The sequence below is a fragment of the Myxocyprinus asiaticus genome, chromosome 16 (assembly GCF_019703515.2).
Source record: "Myxocyprinus asiaticus isolate MX2 ecotype Aquarium Trade chromosome 16, UBuf_Myxa_2, whole genome shotgun sequence".
NCBI classification, from domain to species: domain Eukaryota; kingdom Metazoa; phylum Chordata; class Actinopteri; order Cypriniformes; family Catostomidae; genus Myxocyprinus; species Myxocyprinus asiaticus.
Window position 1 is genome coordinate 31,515,649 of NC_059359.1, and position 24,858 is coordinate 31,540,506.

General features: G+C 40.5%; 1 protein-coding gene across 1 annotated transcript; it reads left to right on the forward strand.

Moving 5' to 3' along the window:
* The first annotated feature begins 647 nt into the window (after nucleotides 1-647).
* On the forward strand, nucleotides 648-23,139 carry LOC127454345 (sodium-dependent neutral amino acid transporter B(0)AT3-like). The gene is made up of 12 exons (XM_051721478.1): nucleotides 648-899; nucleotides 5,284-5,424; nucleotides 8,161-8,298; nucleotides 8,391-8,572; nucleotides 8,769-8,879; nucleotides 8,961-9,073; nucleotides 15,522-15,650; nucleotides 15,733-15,889; nucleotides 16,145-16,349; nucleotides 16,535-16,694; nucleotides 16,846-17,008; nucleotides 21,058-23,139. The coding sequence occupies exons 1-12, from the start codon at nucleotides 725-727 to the stop codon at nucleotides 21,217-21,219; spliced, it is 1,836 nt and encodes a 611-aa protein (XP_051577438.1). The 5' UTR covers nucleotides 648-724; the 3' UTR covers nucleotides 21,220-23,139.
* The last annotated feature ends 1,719 nt before the right edge of the window (nucleotides 23,140-24,858 follow it).

A 24,858-nucleotide genomic window follows, 5' to 3' on the forward strand; every position in this document is an offset into this window, starting at 1 on the left:
CTCTAACCCTATCCCTAAACCTACCTGTCCCTCAACCTCAGTAGTAACAAATGTGAATCTTGTGGGAATTTTGCAGAACAAAATGTAGTTACACAAAAATGTATTGAATTTTAATGTTAGTACATATTAGTTTAAGACACCTAATATGAAGTGTGACCTTAAAGTATATATTATATTTTGAATAATTTTTATTATTATATATTGAATTATTTTATTTAGAGGCCTTTCTCATCATACATGAACATTTGCTGAGAAAGGCCCCTAAATGCAGATAATTCAATATACATTATAATAACAAAAATAATACAAAAGTTTGAATAGTTTGACAGTCCTACTCGAAATCATGCAGGCTGTTTTGTACATTGTCTGCATTTACAAACAAACAACTGCAAACATCAGGTTCTGAGACACCACTGAAGCCCCTGTATTCAGAGCATTGAGGGATTGCTCTCATATAAATGGCTAATCATTTAACCTGTTGAAAAGATGCTACTAGACCAGAGCAATCTTTAACATAGAAATCAATGGATGCAGCACAAACTGTAATGGTAACATCCTGGTTAAATTTACCACCAGTCAAGTGAAAGTATACACTTGACATGCACACTAAAGCTCCTCCTCCTCTCCAAAAAACGGAAAAAGTCACACAGATGCAGAGTTAAACATAACCACAGTGTGAAGAGAAAAGGAACGCTTATGATATTTGGTCCAACTTTAGACAAAAATGATGGATGCCATTGACAACAAGTGCACAGACCCCATCCAGGCAGCCGAGGCCAAGGACACTGAAAGACCCAAATGGGACAACAAAGCTCAGTACCTGCTGACTTGTGTTGGATTTGCTGTTGGTCTAGGAAATGTATGGCGATTCCCCTACTTATGTCAAACCTATGGAGGTGGTAAGCATCTACTTGGTGCCATTGGGAAAGTCACATTCGTTTAGTTAAATCAAAGAAAAAATGTACACGGCTAAATGTGCTGCCTAGTACAGTTTCTATGTGAATGATGAACTTGCTTGAGAGGGGAAAATAATTTTTGGCACAATACCACACAGGAAACTACTGAGGTTGTCTTTCACTAAACGTGTTGTAGGTGCTGTACAGGAAGACTACACAATTCTCTGCATGCAGATTAGAAAACCAAAAAACTTTAAATATATTCAGAGTTATAGATGATTATATTACATAGCAAACTGATGTGGTGGCTCATTTGACATATTTTCTTGTTCTAAGCAGCAAACAGGTAAAGCACAAGTGGTGGGCAGTGTGATGTGTGAAGGGGTGAAAAAGTGCAGCAGTCTGTGTGGTAACTGACAAGTTTCACTTTTTCATGAAACATCTGGTGTCTTGTGATAAAGCCACTAGTTATTAAGATGTTGAGATTGGAAAGTATGGTCGCTTGCTAAATGTAGGTAAAAGGAGCTGTAGTAAGTAAAGAGTTAAATATAAAAGTAAAAGGTTTGTCCAAGTTAACATGCTATTTAATATTACAACACATTGGTGTATTACTTTGATAAAGGCACTATAAAGTTGTATTTAGTTTTATATTATATTGTTTCTCTAGCTGTATTTTACAATACAAAAAATATAATTCTTGTCATCCAGAAAATCATGCAAAGCCAGAGTGCCATATACCACTGTAGAGGATGTCAAGTACAATAAATAAATTACAATAAATTGCAACAATTTTAAAGGAATAGTTAAAAAAGGACCCAAAGTTCATGCAAAAGTAGTCCATTGTGCATCATATTCCACGTCTTCTGAAGACATACAGGTGCATCTCAATAAATTAGAATGTCGTGGAAAAGTTCATTTATTTCAGTAATTCAACTCAAATTGTGAAACTCGTGTATTAAATAAATTCAATGCACACAGACTGAAGTAGTTTAAGTCCTTGGTTCTTTTAATTGTGATGATTTTGGCTCACATTTAACAAAAACCCACCAATTCACTATCTCAAAAAATTAGAATACATCATAAGACCAATAAAAAAAACATTTTTAGTGAATTGTTGGCCTTCTGGAAAGTATGTTCATTTACTGTATATGTACTCAATACTTGGTAGGGGCTCCTTTTGCTTTAATTACTGCCTCAATTCGGCGTGGCATGGAGGTGATCAGTTTGTGGCACTGCTAAGGTGGTATGGAAGCCCAGGTTTCTTTGACAGTGGCCTTCAGCTCATCTGCATTTTTTGGTCTCTTGTTTCTCATTTTCCTCTTGACAATACCCCATAGATTCTCTATGGGGTTCAGGTCTGGTGAGTTTGCTGGCCAGTCAAGCACACCAACACCATGGTCATTTAACCAACTTTTGGTGCTTTTGGCAGTGTGGGCAGGTGCCAAATCCTGCTGGAAAATGAAATCAGCATCTTTAAAAAGCTGGTCAGCAGAAGGAAGCATGAAGTGCTCCAAAATTTCTTGGTAAATGGGTGCAGTGACTTTGGTTTTCAAAAAACACAATGGACCAACACCAGCAGATGACATTGCACCCCAAATCATCACAGACTGTGGAAACTTAACACTGGACTTCAAGCAACTTGGGCTATGAGCTTCTCCACCCTTCCTCCAGACTCTAGGACCTTGGTTTCCAAATGAAATACAAAACTTGCTCTCATCTGAAAAGAGGACTTTGGACCACTGGGCAACAGTCCAGTTCTTCTTCTCCTTAGCCCATGTAAGACGCCTCTGACGTTGTCTGTGGTTCAGGAGTGGCTTAACAAGAGGAATACGACAACTGTAGTGTCTGTGTGTGGTGGCTCTTGATGCCTTGACCCCAGCCTCAGTCCATTCCTTGTGAAGTTCACCCAAATTCTTGAATCGATTTTGCTTGACAATCGTAAGGCTGCGGTTCTCTCGGTTGGTTGTGCATCTTTTTCTTCCACACTTTTTCCTTCCACTCAACTTTCTGTTAACATGCTTGGATACAGCACTCTGTGAACAGCCAGCTTCTTTGGCAATGAATGTTTGTGGCTTACCCTCCTTGTGAAGGGTGTCAGTGATTGTCTTCTGGACAACTGTCAGATCAGCAGTCTTCCCCATGATTGTGTAGCCTAGTGAACCAAACTGAGAGACCATTTTGAAGGCTCAGGAAACCTTTGCAGGTGTTTTGAGTTGATTAGCTGATTGGCATGTCACCATATTCTAATTTTTTGAGATAGTGAATTGGTGGGTTTTTATTAAATGTGAGCCAAAATCATCACAATTAAAAGAACCAAAGACTTAAACTACTTCAGTCTGTGTGCATTGAATTGATTTAATACACGAGTTTCACAATTTGAGTTGAATTACTGAAATAAATGAACTTTTCCACGACATTCTAATTTATTGAGATGCACCTGTATGATAGGTTTTGGTAAGAAACACCCCGAAATTTAAATTCAAGAAGTTTTTCAGTGAAAATCTTGGCGTCTGTTGCGCAATCATTAGCGCAATGAGAGAAGCTCATTCACAGGCTTCCATGTTCATGCAAAATTTGCATTGTTTATAGTGCTAACCAACTGAAAAATCATGTAAAATTACTTAGTCATACAGGTTTGGAATGGCATGGGGGTGAATACATTATGACAGAATTTTCATTTATGGGTGAATTATTTGTTTAGGTGTTCAAGAGATTTGTTGCACAATAGAGAGGTCGTAGTTTTCAGGCTTGCTGCTTAATAAACAGAACTATACCTGCAAAGGTGACGACATCAGTGAGGTTAATGTATTAGTGTAGTTGTAGCACCACTTTCTTTTTTTCTTTTTGTGACCATAGTTTGATTTCCTTTGCAGTCTCATTTACACAGAGAATAAACAGCCTTTGTTTCCATTGTGGTTAAGTGTATCATATGCGTAATGACCCATGATGCTAAGCACATACAGTACTCTTTCTATAGAGTATATAAATACTGTTACTGATGCATTGTAATTCTGCATTATACTTATTTCCTACTGAACATCATCAATGGGGTTAAATTAAAAACCAATCATTGCCTTTTTGGTGTCTTGCCTTTGTTTGAAATATTTTGAAGAGTTACTTGGTTGAGGTTTATAATAACATACACTGGAAGCCAAAAGTTTGGAAGAAAATTGGTACTTTAATTTACCAAAGTGGCATTCAACTGATCACAAATACAGTCAGGACATTACTGATGTAAAAAACAGCACAATCATCTATTTGAAAAAAGTCATTTTTGATCAAATCTAGACAGGCCCCATTTTCAGCAGCCATCACTCCAACACCTTATCCTTGAGTAATCATGCTAAATTGCTAATTTGGTACTAGAAAATCACTTGCCATTATATCAAACACTGCTGAAAGCTATTTGGTTCGTCATATTAAGCTTAACATTGTCTTTGTGTTTGTTTTTGAGTTGCCACAGTATGCAATAGACTGGCATGTCTTAAGGTAAATATTAGGTGAAAAATGGCAAAAAAGAAACAGCTTTCTCTAGAAACTCATCAGTCAATCATTGTTTTGAGGAACAAAGGCTATATAATGCTTGAAATTGCCAAAAAAAAAACTGAAGATTTCATACAAAGGTGTACACGACAGTCTTCAAAGACAAGGGACAACTGGCTCTATCAAGGACAGAAAGAGATGTGGAAGGCCAGATGTACAACTAAACAAGAGGATAAGTACATCAGAGTATCTAGTTTGAGAAATAGACGCCTCACATGTCTTCAGCTGACAGCTTCATTGAATTCTACCCGCTCAACACCAGTTTCATGTACAACAGTAAAGAGAAGACTCAGGGGTGCCGGCCTTATGGGAAGAATTGCAAAGAAAAAGACACTTTTGAAACAGAAAAACAAAAAGAAAATGTTGGAGTTGGCAAAGAAACACAGACATTGGACAACAGATAATTGGAAAAGAGTGTTATGGATCTTAACCCCATTGAGCTTTTGTGAGATCAGCTAGACTGTAAGGTGCCTGAGAAGTGCCCGACAAGACAGCCACATCTATGGTAAGTGCTACAGGAAGCGTGTGGTGAAATGTCACCTGAGTATCTGGAGAAACTGACAGCTAGAATGCCAAGGATCTGCAAAGCTGTCATTGCTACACGTGGAGGATTTTTTGATGAGAACTCTTTGAAGTAGTTTAAGAAGTTCTGGAAAAGTTTTTAACTGTAATAGTAATTTTTCACGTTAATAATGTCCCGACTATACATTGTGATCAGTTGAATACCACTTTGGTGAATAAAAGTACCAATTTCTTTCCATAAGAGCAAAATCTGTACATTAATCCAAACTTTTGGTTATAATACAGTCAAGCGGTAACTATGGATGTTATTTTGGACACACAGGTGCCTTCCTGATCCCATACCTCATAGCCCTGGTTTGTGAAGGTCTGCCTCTGCTTTATTTGGAGCTTGCAATAGGACAAAAGCTCCGGACCGGCAGTATTGGAGTCTGGAACTCGATCTCACCATACCTTGGGGGAGTAGGTGGGTAATGGAACAAGAGACTGTTAAGTGCCCATAATTTCTTCCAATAGTTTTTGTTATATATTATTATAATCTGTAGCATTATTGTTAACTTTAAATGGATAGTTGACCCAAAAATGAAAATTCTCTCATTATTTGCTCAACCTCATGCCATCCCAGATGTGCATGACTTTCTGTCTTCTGCTGAGGTCTGTAGGTCCTTTCAATGCAAGTCAATGGAGGCCAGACCTTTCAAGCTCCAAAAATCACATAAAGGCAGCATATAAGTAATTAATATGACTCCAGTAGTTAAATCCATATCTTCAGAAGCAATATGATAGGTGTGGGTAAGAAACAGATAAATATTTAAGAACTTTTTTACTATAAATCTCCACTTTTACATTCTTTCACATTCTGAAAATGAAAGTAGAGATTTATGGTAAAAAAAAAGAAGGATTGAAATATTGATCTGTTTCTCACCCAAAGTGATCGCATGGCCTCATAATACATACAGGTGCATCTCAATAAATTAGAATGTCGTGGAAAAGTTAATTTCAGTAATTCAACTCAAATTGTGAAACTCGTGTATTAAATAAATTCAGTGCACACAGACTGAAGTAGTTTAAGTCTTTGGTTCTTTTAATTGTGATGATTTTGGCTCACATTTAACAAAAATTAGAATACATCATAAGACCAATAAAAAAAACATTTTTAGTGAATTGTTGGCCTTCTGGAAAGTATGTTCATTTACTGTATATGTACTCAATACTTGGTAGGGGCTCCTATTGCTTTAATTACTGCCTCAATTCGGCGTGGCATGGAGGTGATCAGTTTGTGGCACTGCTGAGGTGGTATGGAAGCCCAGGTTTCTTTGACAGTGGCCTTCAGCTCATCTGCATTTTTTGGTCTCTTGTTTCTCATTTTCCTCTTGACAATACCCCATAGATTCTCTATGGGGTTCAGGTCTGGTGAGTTTGCTGGCCAGTCAAGCACACCAACACCATGGTCATTTAACCAACTTTTGGTGCTTTTGGCAGTGTGGGCAGGTGCCAAATCCTGCTGGAAAATGAAATCAGCATCTTTAAAAAGCTGGTCAGCAGAAGGAAGCATGAAGTGCTCCAAAATTTCTTGGTAAACGGGTGCAGTGACTTTGGTTTTCAAAAAACACAATGGACCAACACCATCAGATGACATTGCACCCCAAATCATCACAGACTGTGGAAACTTAACACTGGACTTCAAGCAACTTGGGCTATGAGCTTCTCCACCCTTCCTCCAGACTCTAGGACCTTGGTTTCCAAATGAAATACAAAACTTGCTCTCATCTGAAAAGAGGACTTTGGACCACTGGGCAACAGTCCAGTTCTTCTCCTTAGCCCATGTAAGACGCCTCTGACGTTGTCTGTGGTTCAGGAGTGGCTTAACAAGAGGAATACGACAACTGTAGCCAAATTCCTTGACACGTCTGTGTGTGGTGGCTCTTGATGCCTTGACCCCAGCCTCAGTCCATTCCTTGTGAAGTTCACCCAAATTCTTGAATCGATTTTGCTTGACAATCCTCATAAGGCTGCGGTTCTCTCGGTTGGTTGTGCATCTTTTTCTTCCACACTTTTTCCTTCCACTCAACTTTCTGTTAACATGCTTGGATACAGCACTCTGTGAACAGCCAGCTTCTTTGGCAATGAATGTTTGTGGCTTACCCTCCTTGTGAAGGGTGTCAGTGATTGTCTTCTGGACAACTGTCAGATCAGCAGTCTTCCCCATGATTGTGTAGCCTAGTGAACCAAACTGAGAGACCATTTTGAAGGCTCAGGAAACCTTTGCAGGTGTTTTGAGTTGATTAGCTGATTGGCATGTCACCATATTCTAATTTTTTGAGATAGTGAATTGGTGGGTTTTTGTTAAATGTGAGCCAAAATCATCACAATTAAAAGAACCAAAGACTTAAACTACTTCAGTCTGTGTGCATTGAATTGATTTAATACACGAGTTTCACAATTTGAGTTGAATTACTGAAATAAATGAACCTTTCCACGACATTCTAATTTATTGAGATGCACCTGTATATTAAACCACTGGAGTAGTATGGATTACTTTTATGCTGCCTTTTTGTGATTTTTGGAACTTCATAGGTCTGTTCACCATTCACTTGCATTGAAAGGACCTACAGAGGTGAGATATTCTTCTAAAAATATTTGTTTGTTTTCAGCAGAAGAAAGAAAGTCATACACATATGGGATAATATGATGGTGGGTAAATGATGAGAGAATTTTCATTTTTGGGTGAACTATCCCTTTAAGAATAGTAGGCCTACCGATGAGCAGATCGAACTCTTGCCTAGTAGTAACTAGACCTAGTTTCATTTTTTTTAATTGAAACATTATAGGGTAAAAGTGTGTGCAAATGGAATACACATAGACACCCAGAATATTCTTTGAAAATGACATTGTAAATTGTCAATACAGCAAACTGCTGTCATAATCCATTGTTATTTTACATGATGAATGATGTATACAGTAAATGAATAAAAGAATTGTAATATTTTTGTCACACAAAATTACTAGATTTCGAAACAGACTATGTGCATTTGCATCCTTGCACATGTCCTGTAGATGTCTATTCTACAGTAACTCAACAACCCATAATAAAAATGATTAAACTTCAATACTAATCCCTAGTGGTTTGGCTAATTTTAGGATTTTTACTGAAGTCTGACACAGGAGTGACCATTGAGATGAATTTTCTATCTGCATGCAGGTTTGGCCTCTATGACAGTGTCCTTCTTGGTGGGTTTATTCTACAACACCATCTTGGCATGGGTCTTGTGGTACTTCTTCCATTCGTTCTATAACCCACTTCCCTGGCATCACTGTCCTACTAAACCCAACCTCACAGGCAAGTTATAAACCAATCGTAATATTGTAAACACCTTCAATGACCATGTGGGATATATTGCAATTTAAAAATATTCCTCCTTCTTGCTCCAGAATACATTGAGGAGTGCAAACAGAGCACACCTGTCAATTATTTTTGGTACAGAGAGACTCTGAATATCTCTCCAAACATTGAGAGCAGTGGGATCATACAATGGAAGCTGGCAGTATGTCTGGCTGCAGCCTGGTGTATAGTCTATGTCTGCTTTATCCGAGGAATTGAGACCATTGGAAAGGTACACAAGGGGCATTTATGTATGGTCTTTCTTTCTTTCTATGTTTCTTGCTAAAGACCCTATGCAATAAAAATGTTAGTTTTGTGGCTTTTTTGTCCACATGCATAGCTTTAAAGCCATGTCAGAACAGGACAGAAAACTACACTTATTATTCAAAACCACATTCTTATTCAATTCTCAACATTTGATTCTGCAGGCAATATATGTGACAGCCACCTTCCCTTATGTGGTGCTCACCATTTTCCTGATTCAGTCCTTGACTCTCCCAGGTGCTACTCTTGGACTAAAGCACCTCTTCAGCCCTAATGTAGGTCCAACTCCAAAAGCATATACATATGTGACAAATTTTGTGAATGTTAAAACTTAACTTGTCTTTTCCTTCTGACAGTGGGAAACACTGAAGAACCCAAAAGTGTGGTTAGATGCTGCAACTCAGATTTTCTTCTCTCTGTCTTTAGCCTTTGGTGGGCTCATTGCGTTTTCCAGTTATAACCCAGAAAAGTAAGAAATATTGTGACAAACTTGTATGTAAAAAACATTCATGTGCTAATCCATATCATCTATCTCCCTTCTCTGGAATATACGGTATATGAAACTAACTAAATAGTTCTGTAAAGTTGTGGTATCAAAGGTTCAATACCACACCGAAAAAGTGGCAAACTGTGATTGTTATCTCAAGGATCAATTTCTACTTAATTTAACCCATACAATTACTTTGTTGGTGCAACCTAATGTATTCAGCTTGATACAGTGAAGTTAAATTATATTTTTGTTTGAAGAAAACATCTTCGGTTACACATGTAACCTCGGTTCCCTGAGATGAAGGGAACGAGACATTACTGTAAGCAGTATTGGAATTAATTTTCTCAACGACCTAGTTAAAACCCTTGTAAGAAATTTTCTGACTGAGGGACAGAGGGCATTACTCTTTTCTCAATTCACTGAAGTAGTAGTGCGGCCAGCTTTCGCAAAGTCTTGTTCCCTTCATCTCAGGGAACCAAGGTTACATGTGTAACCGGAGATGATCCCTTTCGATTCAGTTTACTCAACATTGCTGTAAGCATTGTGGGGAACAGAATCCCATCCTGCCACACTATGTGACATCACAACCCCAGGAGAAAACACTTAATAAGGATACTGTATGTATTGTGAGTCACAGGCCTACAGGCTACAGGCCTAAGTGTATATTTATATATATATATAAGTATATACTATATATATATATATATATATATATATATATATATATATATATATATATATATATATATATATATATAGTTTGTTTGGTGTAGTTTGTTCTTCTATTCTATTCTATTTGCAAAAGGAATGTTTGGGAGTCTAAAATGTATATTTCCTATTGAGACACTAAAGCTGAAGATATAAAAAACCATCTTAAGACAAATGTTTGTGTGAAACATCTTATGTGCCTAAGACTTTTGCACAATACTGTATATAAACGAGTAACCTACGTAGTTAGTACCAGATGGGAGTTATTGTAGTCTGGGTACCTATAGAGTATATACACTGATGAGCCAAAACATTATGATCACCTGCTAATATGCTGTTGGTCCTCCGCATGCAGTGCCAACTCACGAGGCATGGACTCTACAAGACCCCTGAAGGTGTCCTGTGGTATCTGGCGCTAAGACATTAGCAGCAGATCCTTCAAGTCTTGTAAGTTGCGAGGTGGAGCTGCCGTGGATCTGAATTGTTGGTCCAGCACATTCCACAGATGCTCAATTGGATTGAGATCTGGGGTATTTGGAGGCCAGGGCAACACCTTGAACTCCTCATCATGTTCCTCAAACCATTCCTGAACAATTTGTGCAGTGTGGCAGGGCGCATTATTGTGCTAAAAGAGGCCACTGCCATCAGGGAATACCATTGCCATGAAGGGGTGTACCTACAGTTGTAGTCTGCAACAATGTTTAGATAGGTGGCACGTATCAAATTGACGTCCACATGAATGGCCAGACCCAGGATTTCCCAGCAGAACATTGCCCAGAACATCACACTCCCTCCACCGGTTTGTTGTCTTCCCGTGCATCCTGGTGCCATCACTCTCCCAGGTAAATGGTGCACACGTACACGGTCGTCCACGTGATATAAAAGAAAACAGGACTCATTGGACCAGACGACCTTCTTCCACTGCTCCAAGGTCCAGTTCTGACGCTCATGTGCCCATTGTAGGCACTTTTGACTGTGGACAGGGGTCATCATGGGCACTCTGACCGGTCTGTGGCTACGCAGCCCCATACGCAGCAGGGTGAGATGCACTGTGAGTTGTGACACATTCCTCCCGCAACCAATTTTCTTTGACTTGTGCCACAGTAGACCTTTTGTCAGTTTGGACCAGACAGGATAGCCTTCGTTGCCCTTGCACATCGATGAGCCTTGGGCGCTGTAAGGGGGTTCAGTGGAAAGGAGGAGGCGAGAACCGGCTTAAGAATATAAATAATAATTTAATAAACAACTTAAACAAAACACACAACTATAAACATACAGTACAGCTGCCTGTAATTCTCTCTCTCTCGAACTGTCGTCCCCGGCTGCCTTTATCCCTCGCGCGCCCCATCAGGCTGATTGGGGATTGGGCGTGCGTCATTCCAGCCCGGCCCCGCCCTCCTCGGCTCTACACTCCTCCTGGCATTGCCTCAGGCTGGGGAGCCCCCGTCATGATGTACATTCCCCCCCCTTTCCTCTCCGGGGGGGGGGCGCGGGGGGGGCGTGCCTTACGCCCCGACTGCTGGCGGGTCATCCCCGCCTTCCTCGACCTGGGAGGAGACAGGAGGGGAAAAACAACAAAACAAAATGGCGAGGGAAAGGCCAACACGGAGTGACAGAGAGAGAGAGAGGAGAGAGAGAAAAAAAACTCACCGGTTCTCTGATGCGCCGTCGCGTGGTCCTCGATCACTCCTCCACCCTCTCAGGTGGACGGCAGCCGCTCCTCCCCGAGCGGACCGGAGTCAGACCTCCGACCCCCAGTGGACAGAACGCCCCTCCGCGTTCCCGGCGTCCCGTGGGGACACTCCTCCACCCCTGAAAGCGGCCCTACCACTCCAGTCGGTCGGGGAGTCCCGTCCCCACTCGCCTCGCGGACGGCGGCCGTTCCCCGCGTCCAGGTGGTCGGGCTACTCCGTCCCCCGTCGGATGGCAGCGGCGCTCCCCTGGGTGGACGGCAGTGTCAAGGACTCTGCGACGGGAATCCCTCCTCCTTCCCGGGTTTTGGCACCAGTGTAAGGGGGTTCAGTGGAAAGGAGGAGGCGAGAACCGGCTTAAGAATGTAAATAATAATTTAATAAACAACTTAAAACACACAACTATGAACATACAGTACAGCTGCCTGTAATTCTCTCTCTCTCAAACTGTCGTCCCCGGCCGCCTTTATCCCTCGCGCTCCCCATCAGGCTGATTGGGGACCGGGCGTACGTCATTCCAGCCCGGCCCCGCCCTCCTCGGCTCTACAGGCGCCCAACACCCTGTCGTCGGTTTGTGGTTTTTTCCTCCTCTGACCACTGTTGGTAGGTACTCACCACTTCTGACTGGGAGCACCCCAAAAGCCTTGCTGTTTCAGAGATGCTCTGACTCAGTCATCTGGTCATAACAAGTTGGCCCTTGTCAAAGTCACTCAGGTCTTTACTCCTGCCCATTTTTCCTGCATTCAACACCTTGACTACGAGAACTGAATGTTCACTTACATTTTAATCTTCCCATACCTTGACATGATGCCTTGTTAGGAGATGATCAACGTTATTCCCTTCACCTGTGAGTGGTCATAATGTTTTGGCTCATCAGTGTAGATACACACAGTGTAATTTTATCCTCTCCACAACCGTGGATGGAAAATAGGTTTTACTCTTATAGGGAGTGCTCGTGACTTAGAGGGGAAATATAATACATCTTACATATTGTGGCTGTATAAATTTAACTGGTAGCCCACCCATAATAGTGTGTTTTGGCTTACCTGCTGAAAATATAAGCGCTCTAGGTAGAAAGAACTTGTGAAGAGATGGATGCCATGTCTCTAGTTGAATGTGCTTTGACCCCAATAGGGCAATTCATGCATTATGCGAGGGTGATCGCATCTACAATCTAGTGAAAGAGCCTTTGTTTGGAGATGGCCATGCTTTTTGTGCGGCCTCCATAACAAATAAAGAGTTGGTCTGACAGCCACAACTGGTGGATCCGTTCAACAAATGTGTGTAATGCCCACACCGGACATAACATTTGCATAGACTGCTCTTCATCTGAATTAAACGTTGGCAGACAGAAGGCTTGCAGCAGGATCACCTGAGCCCTGAAGGGTATTGACAAAACCATAGGCACGTAGCCTTTTCTAGGTTTAAGTATGGCTTTTGAAACACGTGGTCCGAACTTCATGCATGAGCTGTCAGTCGACAACATCTGTATGTGATTCAACCATTTAAAATAAGCCAGAGCCAACAAGAGTGCGGACTTTAAGGAAAATGGAGCTATGGAGCAATTTACTGTGTCTTTGCCATGTGAAGGGCATCAGTTTGCAAAGACCTGCAATTTTAATGCATAGAAGTGTCTCGTGGACGTGGTGATTCACAATGTCGGAATAAAAAAACCCTCAAGGCTAGAAAGACAACCAGTAGTTCTAGGCGGTTGATGTGCCATGCTCACTTCGCACCTGTCCACATTGCACACTGCACCCCAACCTGTGTTGGACGTGTCCGTGGTCACTACTTTTCATCTGAATACGTGACCCAGCAAAACACCTTGCTGATAGAAAGCTGGAGCTGTCCATGGTGCTAAAGCAGCCAGACAGTGGCCAGGTACCCCAACATGCATGCTTTGTGGTACATGTCGTTTGAGACAATACTGGAGAGGTCTCATGTGTAACAGACCTAACGGTATGATAGCGGATACTGCTGCCATAAAAGCCATATCCTCTGAAAAGACATCAGTGGACATGCTTTCCCCAGTTTGAACTGGGATGCCCGGTTGACATTCTGACCTAGGTTTTCAGATGGCAATGCAAAGTCTCCGTGCTCACTCAGCATGGCCTCTGATTGGGCTAGTAACAGCCAATCATCGAGGTAATTCAACACATGTATACCGTTCATTTCCAATAGGCTGAGTGCTGCATCGATACATTTTGCATATGCACAGGGAGCCAGAGACAGACCAAAAAAAAGGTATTTATTGATGCAAACTCTACTGACGCAAACCAATCCCATGAATGGATGTGCGATAGGATTTTTTTTCTGGGTTATCGTTTTGAATGGTTGCTTCGCGAACGCACGATTCAAATGTCTCAGATCTAAAATGGGCCGAAGACCGCCACCTTTTTTTGGAGTTAGAAAATAGCAGCTGTAAACCCTGCTGAGGGCGTCGCTGTCCGGGACAGTCTCCATCATGTTCCTCACGAGGAGATTGTGAATTTCTGCACACAATACCGGCGTGTCCAGTGGTAGGACCACAGATGACAGAACGTCATTGAAGCAGGGTGGCCGGTGTACGAACTGAATCGTTAGACGTGTTCCATTGCTCTCAACTCCCAATTTAACACGCAGGTGAGAGCTTGCCACACATCCATGCAATGGGACAGAAGGCTTATTGATTCGCTCACTGTAGGGGACAGAGCGCCGCTCACCATAGGGAAGTGGTTGATCATAGTGTGTGGGGTGATAGACTGATACGGCCATTAGGGCTCATGTGCATTGAGACAGCAGGCTTATTGATTCACTGGCTACAGGAGTATGAGGGCTCGTCGGGCATCCACACAGCGAGACAGTGGGCTCACTACAGGAGACAGAGTGCTGTTCATCACAGGGGAGCAGTTGATATAGCATGTTTGTTAAATGTTTATACAAACACAACAGACAGAAACACATTTGTGTGCTATCCCGGCGACCTATGGCGGGGAATGAGGAGTGTGTAAATATGTGCGTCTCGAACAGACAGCAAGCATATCTCTGATTTTTATGAGAACATTGTTATGTGAATACAATCACACAGAAACAACATATGCGAATCCTCCAGGCGAACACTCGCGGGGAGGAGAGTCAACATCGTGCGAGCGCTTTTCTGAATTTCGTGTGAATATAGTTTATGTGGACACAATCACACAGAAACAACATATGCATAATCGCCAGGAAAACTCTGGTGGGGAGGGAAAATGAATGGCCCGTTCACCGAGAGCGTTTTCGACAGTGAGGTGGCGAAAACTTCACTGGAACACGCAGGGTCAAGTCTTCCTGTTCGCATCTCACAGAGAAGAACCGTCCGCTGTAAGTGGATCTTGACGGCGAAGTGGAGAGGGTTTCCTAGACTAAGTCTAATGTTCGAAGTCGTGAAGGAAGAAAAATCTGAAGTAACAGTAATTGATTGTCTGCTTAAATATGCCGACTGCACGCCTAAAGGGGCGGAGCTCAAATCACCATTGCCAATCAGAAGATTGCCGTTATTGTACAAGGGTTTCAACTAAGTCACTTAGGAAAGTATTCCCCATACTGCTTACAGCAATGTCTAGTGAATTGAATCAAAAAGGAACCAGTTTATTTATATGTTACCACATGAAGCACATATTTCAGGTTACCTGTCAAAACAGACTTTTCATTTTGCATTATATCTCACACATCATATCTAATGTTATTAATATTAGCCACTAAAAGGGATGTATAAATGTGACAATGCATCACAATGCATTGATCTGACAATGAAAATTCAATGCATTGATCATGGAATTTAATACTCATTCTTTTCTTATCCAAAATAAAATTCTTGAGCTATATTTTCAGTTTAGAAATCCAAACTGTGACCAAACTTCAGATTTCATGATGAAGCACATCAGTTAGTAAAAATCATAACTGAACTAAATCAAATTGTTGTCACCCAAAGCCTCTAGCCTTGTCTACAGGTGAACTATTAAAAACAATGTGCATTTTTAGCTTCACTGTATGTCTATCTGTTTGATCAGGAACAACTGTGAACGAGATGCTGTCATTGTTGGATGCATCAATAGTGCAACATCAATCTATGCTTCTATACCCATCTTTGCAATCCTGGGATTCAAGGCTCAAACCAATTACGAAGAGTGCATGAACAGGTTAGCTAAACATTAAGCACCACAATATTGAAAAGTGTTTTATGGTATTATATGATATTTAACCTTTGACATTTCTTTTTAGTAATATCAACAACTTGGAAAATACTTTTAATATTTCGGATCAGAATATTACAGAAACAAATTATAAAGAGTGGCTAACATATCTGAATGCTACAAATCAAGGGCTTGTTGGAAGTCTTAACTTGACGACATGTGATCTTCATAAATTTCTCAATAAGGTACAGTTGCATTTGATTACTCATACTTCCAGAAAATGTAGCCGTAGTACTCCCTTCTGTAGCTATATTTTGGTTAAAAATAATAGTAATTTAAAAAAATCTTATCTGCATACAAGCTTGCAAATAGTCCTCTACTTTTCTAAATGCACTGGAAGATAGCACTAACGAATCATTAACCATTTAAGTGTGTGTGTGTGTGTGTGTGTGTGTGTGTGTGTGTGTCTGTGTGTGTGTGTGTCTTTACTTTGTACTCAGAGTGCTTCAGGTACTGGCCTGGCGTTCATCGTATTCACTGAGGCAGTGACAAAGATGCCAGGCGCTCAGGTTTGGGCTGTGCTTTTCTTCATCATGCTTTTCAGTTTGGGGTTGTCCTCAATGTTTGGAAATCTGGAAGGGGTCCTAACTCCTCTGTTAGACCTGCACATTGTTCCCAAATGGATGCCCAAAGAGCTGTTAACAGGTAGGAGTCAAATTATTTCAGTCATTTGGTAAGAAACTGGTAAGAATTATTTTGTCAGAGGACTATTTGTAAAATTTACGCATGTGTTATTTTATGCACCTGGTAATGGGTGTCACTAAAACCTGTTAATTAGAATGGGGTGTCCATACTTGTGTACAGATTGTCATACAGTCTTCTCCTTATAGGTCTTATATGCCTAGTCTCCTTCAGTATTGCACTGATATTTTGTCTGCGCTCTGGAAACTACTGGCTAGAAATATTCGACAGCTATGTGGGGTCCGTGCCACTGCTAGTCATCGCCTTTTTTGAGATCATAGCCGTGGTTTATATCTATGGTATTAACAGGTATGTCACTAAAAGTATTCCACAGCAATTTGTAGGCTTCATGAATGAACAGAACACTGCCATTACATAATGAAGCAAGGCTTGTTATAATATCTGACTGATTATTGGTTTACGTAGAGGCTCAAGGAGGTTTCATTCATATATTAATCAGGTTCAACAATGATATCGAGTGGATGACAGGACGGAGGCCTAACCTGTACTGGCAGGTGATGTGGAGGGTTATCAGCCCCCTCATGCTTTTGGTGGTGTTTCTGTCATATGTGATTGTTGAGGCCCAGAGGCAGCCAACCTACTCAGCGTGGAACCCATATCACGTATGACACAACATCTTTCTGCTATTTATGATTCTCTCAGAAGAATAGTTTTTTAATCTTATGCTTTTTTATTATTAATCAAATGTGCTACACTCTTATTAAATTAAAGACCCCATGAAATCGCTTGACGTGCGCAGTTTTTCAAGTATTTCTTATTATTAAGATAATTATTAATTATTAAAATCAATAGAACATTGATTATAATCAACATTAGCTTATTAATCCTTCAAATCAACAATCATCAAAGATAACTATTAATTATTAAAATCAATAGAACATTGATTAGAATCAACATTAGAATTTTAATCCTTCAAATCAAAAATCATCAAAGATAATAACTATAAATTATCAAAATCAATAGAATATTAATAAGGATTAATATTGCCGGGGCACCACCCTGGAATCAGGGACTAATAACCAGACAGTATCGCAGTCTCAATTTAGGATTGTTCTCTTAGGAAAGTCGACGTCCAGAGAACATCGACATTCATTAGGAAAAAAATGAAGGCTTGAATCCGAGCAATGACATCAGCCCTTGGCACAGGTGTATGCAGAACAATACCAAATCACTTCTCTTTAAAGTATAACAAAGTTTATTGATGCAGTAATATCAATTAATAATCAATACAATGCAGTCGATAAACTTCCAACTTCCAACTACAAACTAAACAGTAACATGAACATGACGTGTGTGTGTGTGTGTGTGTGTGTGTGTGTGTGTGTGTGTGTTTGTGTGTGTGAAAATGAGTGTATGTGTGTGTGTGTGTGTGTGTGTGTGTGTGTGTGCATAATGAGAGAAGGAGGGCACAAAATGGCAGATGTTTCACACGAGTTTTGAATGTGGGCGGAGAAACTGGTTAATGGCGTCTGCCCATTTAACGTGTGTCTCCTCTGGTTCGATAACTTAGGGACAAAGCTGGGCACTATCACCAAGTTATCTGCTCGCCAAATGTATGTGCGGGTATGTTTATGTTAGTACGTGAGAGAGAGAACAGGGAGATGTGGCGGAATTATCCATCGCCCTGCCTCTTAGGGCCGCCCTTCAGCCAGGCTCACGACGGGAGTTGGGCGGGAGAGCGAGAAGAGGTGCATAATTAATAAGCCTGGTCAATAAGTTTGGTCAGTGGTGAATGAAGCACACCTTATGGGGATAATGCTTCATCACCGCTGTCTTTAAAATGCAGTGCGCAAATCTCCAAGTGTGCACACACTGGCATCCTCGCACACCCAGGACCAGAGCTGGGAGGGATCGGATGAGTGGACGCGCTGCCGGACCCGTTCTTCGGACCCCCGGATGCCGTAATGAGTCTCCGGGGGTGAACTGCTCACATTGCCACCGATGGGCTAGATGCCAGGCCGCCTTCCCCTCACGCTTGCCGTGGGCCTGGGAAGACAGGCTGCCAGTGACGCCGCCGCCCCATGTGCCGTGGACTTTGGAGGGGAGCGTGAGCGGCCGATTGACCCAGCCCGTACCTGGGCTTTCCTATGGACACTACCCCGCCCCATTCACCGCGAGGATGCCAGATTCCCCCTTTTATGAACACTATTCCCCCTTAGACACTTTATTACCTCCTTTGGACATTTTTACATTTATTATTGTTTCCAATAAATGCCTCTCCGAGTCTTGACGCCACACCCACTGTGTCTGTCTCTTGCTCACCCTGCCACAGTGAGGGCACCAAAGCCGGTTTTAGCGATCATGGGAGAGAAGGCAACCGTTAGTTTTATCACTCAGAGATGTGGTGAATGGCTCGCAATCTGTCTGCTGCAGTCGTTGGTTCTTTAATGGATAAATTCAGTGTGCTGGTCTCACCCGCGATGGCAGAAATGCACAAACAGCCCAATGTGGTTGGATGACAACACAGCAAATCTCATTCGTGGTAACAGTAAATTACAAGAATAACACACTATATTAATCTGTCTCTGCCCAGACGTAAACCTCTTACCTGAGTTGCATGAGGACGCAGGTAAAATGTGTGTTCGTCCATCGTTTGACTCCGACTCGATTCCTCGAAGCTCAAGTGATGATGGGAGGCTGTTTCCTCGCTCTGTCGGCGGGCGGTTTGGCAGCTGATTCTCGGCGGGTTCGCTGATATCTCCACCAGAAGAAGGAAGAGAAATCTTTCATTTCTGCAGACAAATGGGTGAGACGCGGATTGCTTGGCGATCTCCTCCGGATCCGTTAGCATGCTCAGTGGAACACGGAGAAATCTTGCCTTGTCCAGCGAGATGGAGATTGTATGGTACATACGTTACATTCAGGTACGTACGTTACTTCCTTGGGCAATGAGGCTACACCTGGGGGCAGCAGGGCTTCAACTAGATGTGGCGCATACTGTTGCTGGAAGCAAAGCTTAGAAAGATCTCAGAGATTTTATACTCCGATGACGTCATGGTTGAGGGACACTTCTGTCATGCATTTCATCCAATATGAGTTGAGAGTTCGATCCTTCAGAATTTCACATAAAGGTGTAAAGTGAGCAAGGCTTGATGGGATCTGTAGTCAGTTTTGGACTCCCTTTGTTTGATTTTGCCGCCATTTGTGTTATCAGGCTTTGAGTGTTCCTACAGTCAGGCTTTATGACTGTATGTAGGCCTACTTTTGTCTCCTATCTGAGTACATGAGGCCCAACATCTGTGTAGTGCACGGTGAGTCATCAATATTTTCTCAGAAGAGATAGTCTGCACATTTTAAATTTGTACAGTATATCTGCGAAAGTTTAATTTTTGTAAACTTTTGGGAGTACACTAGCATGTAAAGAAGGCTAATAGACATGGACTAAAAGCCACAAAACATATATTTTGAATAGGCTTGGGATCAATGCCTTTTTCAAGCATCGATATTCAGAAGATTTTCCCGATGATTATCGGGTCTTTGTCTCTTCAGACATATTTCTTAACACAACTTTAAATAGTGTTAATAAAGTGTGAGCGGCAGGGTAAATCAAAGGGGGACGCACACCGGACGTGTTTGGCAGACATCATGGCATCATTGCAAAATAATTGGCACAATTATTTATTTTCTACAAAGGTATGCACACATCGCCAACACTCAGCGTCAACATTCTGAAGTGCCACGGAGTGCAGCTTGAATAGTTTTCTATTAAATTCGACCCAAATCATTATCAAAGGACAAAGATTATTTACTCTAGCTATCACTGGATAATCTATTGTAAACATGTATTTTTCACAGAGCCTATTTTCAGCTACAAATATGTTGCTTTGTGGTTTGACAGCTTGAATGAAAGACCTATTAAAGGCTACTGTACATACAGAGAATTGCATAATAAATGTCACCATTTCTAATTTTTCAGTTTGTGCAGTTTCACTAACCTGCAGCAAACTCATCAACGTCACTTTGTTCATTATTGAAGAAGTACAAAAACCTTCATAACTTTGGACTAACTCCTGCACCGCCTCAGCTCGTCCTGTCTGTCTGGTGTGTGTGTGTATGGGCGGGTTTGGGTGGTTTACGAGGATGATTTTTTTAGGTTACAAACTGGTAATTACAAGGGTATTATGCTATAAATGTGGTTTATGAGGACATTTCTTGTGCCCCCCAAATCACTTAAAAAACATACTAAATGATGTTTTTTTGAAAATGTAAAAATGCAGAATTTGTTTTGTGAGGGTTAGGTTTAGGGGTAGGGTTATGGGATAGAATCTATAGTTCATACAGTATAAAAATCATTATGTCTATGGAGAGTCCTCGTAAGGATAACCGCACCAAGGTGTGTGTGTGTGTGTGTGTGTGTGTGAGTGAGTGAGTGAGTGTGTCCGTGTGCGTGAGAGAGAGAGAGAGAGAGAGAGAGAGAGAACATGTTATAACACCCTTTTGAGGTCTCCTATTACGCCACACTGTTAAACAGAGGCCAGCTGAGACAACTGGAAAGCATGCAAAGCATGCCAATCAATAATCAATATATCTATATTTTATGACAATCCTAATTTTTAATTCATGGGGTCTCTAAAAAAAATTAAAGTATATAAATTAAATGGTAAAGAGGGATAAAAACTCATAGTGACATTTGTTTTTCAAATTTTCACAGGCTCAAAAGCTGCCGTATCCAGACTGGGTCTTTGGTATTTGTGTTCTTCTGTCTGCTGTGCCATGTTGTCTTATTCCACTAGGGGCGCTCTACCAATTTATTCAGCTCCACAAAAAGCACACAGATAGATGCAATGCAGAACCTTATGATGTTGAAACTTAAAGGGAAAAACAGCTATTGATGTTTATTCATCATCCATAAAAAATAAAACCACCAATCTCCTATGAAGAAGTCTTATTTAAAAAATTAAAAAATAAAAAGTACAGCGTTTTTTATGCTCAGAAAATGTGCGTGATTATATATTATACAGGGCTACATTATATCTATGATTATCTCTTTGAACTAAGAAAAAAATGACAGTTATTTTTTTTTAGATTTAAACTGGCTCTTAACTTGACTTTTTATGTTTTAAATGTGGTTCATTAACAGGATGATGTAATTTGTGTTGCTTAGATACATGTATTGATTATCTTTGCCAAAAGGCAACTAAATATTTGTTCACAAGATATCCTGACACTCTTCCTTGACTGATAACATTCAGCCACACAATAGTCCATCTGTTACACAGTGTGTCCATAGCTTTATAAAACAGGTACTGGATGTTTCAAGATTTTCTCATGACAGAATTTTTTTTCCCATACACAGAAAGAAACCAGTGGCGGGCCATGCATTTAAAGTCTCTGCCTTCAGTATGATTCATGCCATTAAGAAAACACAGTTTCACAATGAATAGGACATCCTATGCCTTTCGGCATCTAATAATACCAATTGACATTTTAAAAACACGTCCACGCTCGAAAGCCATAACTTGAAATGACACTTAATGCTCAAGCAAGCCTAATTTTAACTGCAGCATGACTGTTTTGTGAAATGAACGTCTCCTGAACAGACATTCAAAAATCATCATTTTTCATATGAATCTAACAAGGAGGTCTATTATACCTGGAAAAATTGATCTAATAATATTTGCGATTTAAATGTTGCTTGCAATACATTTCGTTTCATCAGGGTACACGGTTATGCTGCGTTCCATTCAAGTTGGATGTGGGACATTCCTACTTGATATCTCTGACCATAAATGCATTCCATTCCCCGATATTCGGAACTGCAACGCTCCCGTTAGCTTAGCAGGGGTATGACTCTCATTAGAGATGTCTCCTAGCAACCCAAATGATAAACAGTGCTGCAGCGCTAGCATTTGTGCTACAGGTGTACGATTATCAAAAGAGATTATAAAGTTTTATGCACCTGTTTCTGCAGCCATTTGTTAAAAAGCTTTAATATCATGTAATGTGGAAACAAACTCATTTATCGATATTACTTAATAAAGTGAATGTTGATCACTTACTTTGTATATCTGTCGACATGTTTGTGTGACATCATGCCCCTGCATCTCGGCGAAATCGGAGTTGAGAATTTCTGCATGAGCCTACAAGTTGTAATTCTGACTTAAAAATGCATTCCATTACACTTTTCGTAGTCAGAAGTTGTAAAATCCGACTTTCCGAGTTGAATGAAACGCAGCACTACTTTCCAAAACTTGATCCGACACTGAATGCTCAAGCAGCCTAATTTACACTTAGAAAACTCCTGATGTTGCTATAACAATGCAAAAAGCACTTACCAGTTTACTTGAAGTGAAAATCAGCCCTCCTTTCCTGTTTAATAAATCAAGCAATCACACGGTCATGCAGAACATCTTGTGTTTTTAAATCCATAAGGATCTCTTTCTCAACGGCAATACCAGCAGTGATGACAGCCGACTCGTCAGCAAGATCTCGTGCTCTTCGCTTTCAAATTACGTCACTTAAAGCGTGATTGCGTCACTCAAGGCCAGCTAGAACATATCCTAAAGATCACACCCACCAAGAACAAATAAATCAATCTGATTGGCTGATGAATCTGACAGTCTGACTCTAGTTGCTCATTCATTTGCACTGTTGAGGGATTCTGAAGAAATTCTGAAGGCCTGACAGGGTGGAGCTCAGACTCACTCGCTGCTTCGGGCATGTGATTTGTGAAATAGTTGTCACGCTTCCCTTGTAAGCATCAAGGAATAAATTCTGACTGGCTAAACTTTTAGTTTTTCTCTATTTGTTTGTAGATTAAATAAAAGCGATTAAAAATACATAGGCAAAAAGTTGATTGAGAAATATTTATTTATTTGGCATGTTAGGCCAGCAGAGAAGGCTTTGCTGGCCCTGAGAATTCACCACTGACAGAAACAGTACAACAAACCATACAGCAGAAAAAGATTAAATATCTTTCACCGAAGACTATGTTCTAAGACGTCAGTGAATAAGTGTTAGAAGTGATCTTGTTTCAGTGATGACAGAAATTCAGGGTTTAAATGTGGTAACAAATATTGCCTATTTTCAGCTAATACTTACATTAACAGAGAGAGAGATAAAAAAATTTTTGGAGCATTGGTCAAGTAGTTATATGCTCCAAATCTTTTACGCCGCCGAGTAGAGAACTTTTTTGCGGGTTAAATTCTGGCCTGTGTCATGTCCTGATCCAATTCCCCATCTTTCTCCCAAATAATTTCCTGTCTCTTCTTGTCTCTATTCAATAAAAGTGCCTAAAGCCCACCTAGGAAAATAAATAAATAAATATTAACCAAGATATTAAACAGTGCTAAGCAGTGTTGATGAACAAAGTCTATCTCAAAAGCATCAGGATAAATGAGCACAGCAAATATTGTGGTAAACATTCTCAAGAGGTTTATTGTCCTTATATTAGCTTTGAAAATGTTTATGCATTTACTGTGAAATATTGTAAAACATTTGTTTTTATACAGTATGTAAAATGTATAACCTCATATTAATGGTGAAAAATTATTATATGTTTAATATGTTGACAATGACTGTACTTTAAGGCAATTGCGTTCTATCCAATTAAATTAGTAAAATTTCAGTTTACTTAATCCATTTGAGATTGTACTACATAAATACTTTTTGTAGCAATGATGAAACTGGGCAGGGGATATCCATTTCCCAGCATGTTTAGCATGGGAATGGATGGTGCGAACTAATGTTGAAATTAAGTTTTATTTTATGCATTTTTGAGCAAGATGAGAATAGGATGAGATTTGTTCATGTTTATTTGTATGGCGCCTTTCACAACACACATCGTTTCAAAGCAGCTTTACAGAAAATCATGCATTAACAGAAAATGAAAACTGTAATATCTATAAAGTCTTAGAGTCATCATTGTGTAGTTTAATTATGATTGTAAATTATGTAAAAAAAATAAAAATAATTAAATAATAATTGTATTTAGAACCCCAGTGAGCAAGCCTAAGTCGACTGTGGCAAGGAACACAAAACTCCATAAAATGTTGGTTAATGGAGAAAAATAACCTTGGGAGAAACCAGGCTCACTGTGGGGGCCGGTTCCCCTCTGGCTAAACAGCATGAATATAATGCCAATATTAGTTATTTATGTGCAGTGCAAGTCATGGTTTAAAATTAGTAAACTAAGTAAGTGTTAAGGGCCAATGTTTAAACAAAGATTTTGTAAGAACTGTAAGATTAATGACTAATGTCTTTGAATTTCAGCCTGGATTAACTGCAGAAGTTCACATTGATGCATTGTCCTTTGTTAGTTGGCCGATGAAGGCTTATGCTGGCAATTAATTGATAGTCTATGTATTCCATTTTAAGAGTGTAGTCCATCATTAGACCAAGGTGATGCTGGACAAGATCAGTGAGGTGCTTCGCAGTTCAACTTGCAGATCATTTCAGTGAGGTCCATCCTAAGTCCAAGGTTCAGGCAGTGGCATATGAAGTATCCCATGTC

What these genes read in the sequence shown, in the direction of transcription:
- LOC127454345 (XM_051721478.1), top strand. Translation starts at nt 725, where the DNA reads ATGATGGATGCCATTGACAACAAGTGCACAGACCCCATCCAGGCAGCC. An exon ending in TACGAAGAGTGCATGAACAG is followed by an intron (nt 15,651 to 15,732) that starts GTTAGCTAAACA and finishes ATTTCTTTTTAG; the next exon opens with TAATATCAACAACTTGGAAA. An exon ending in TATATCTATGGTATTAACAG is followed by an intron (nt 16,695 to 16,845) that starts GTATGTCACTAA and finishes TATATTAATCAG; the next exon opens with GTTCAACAATGATATCGAGT.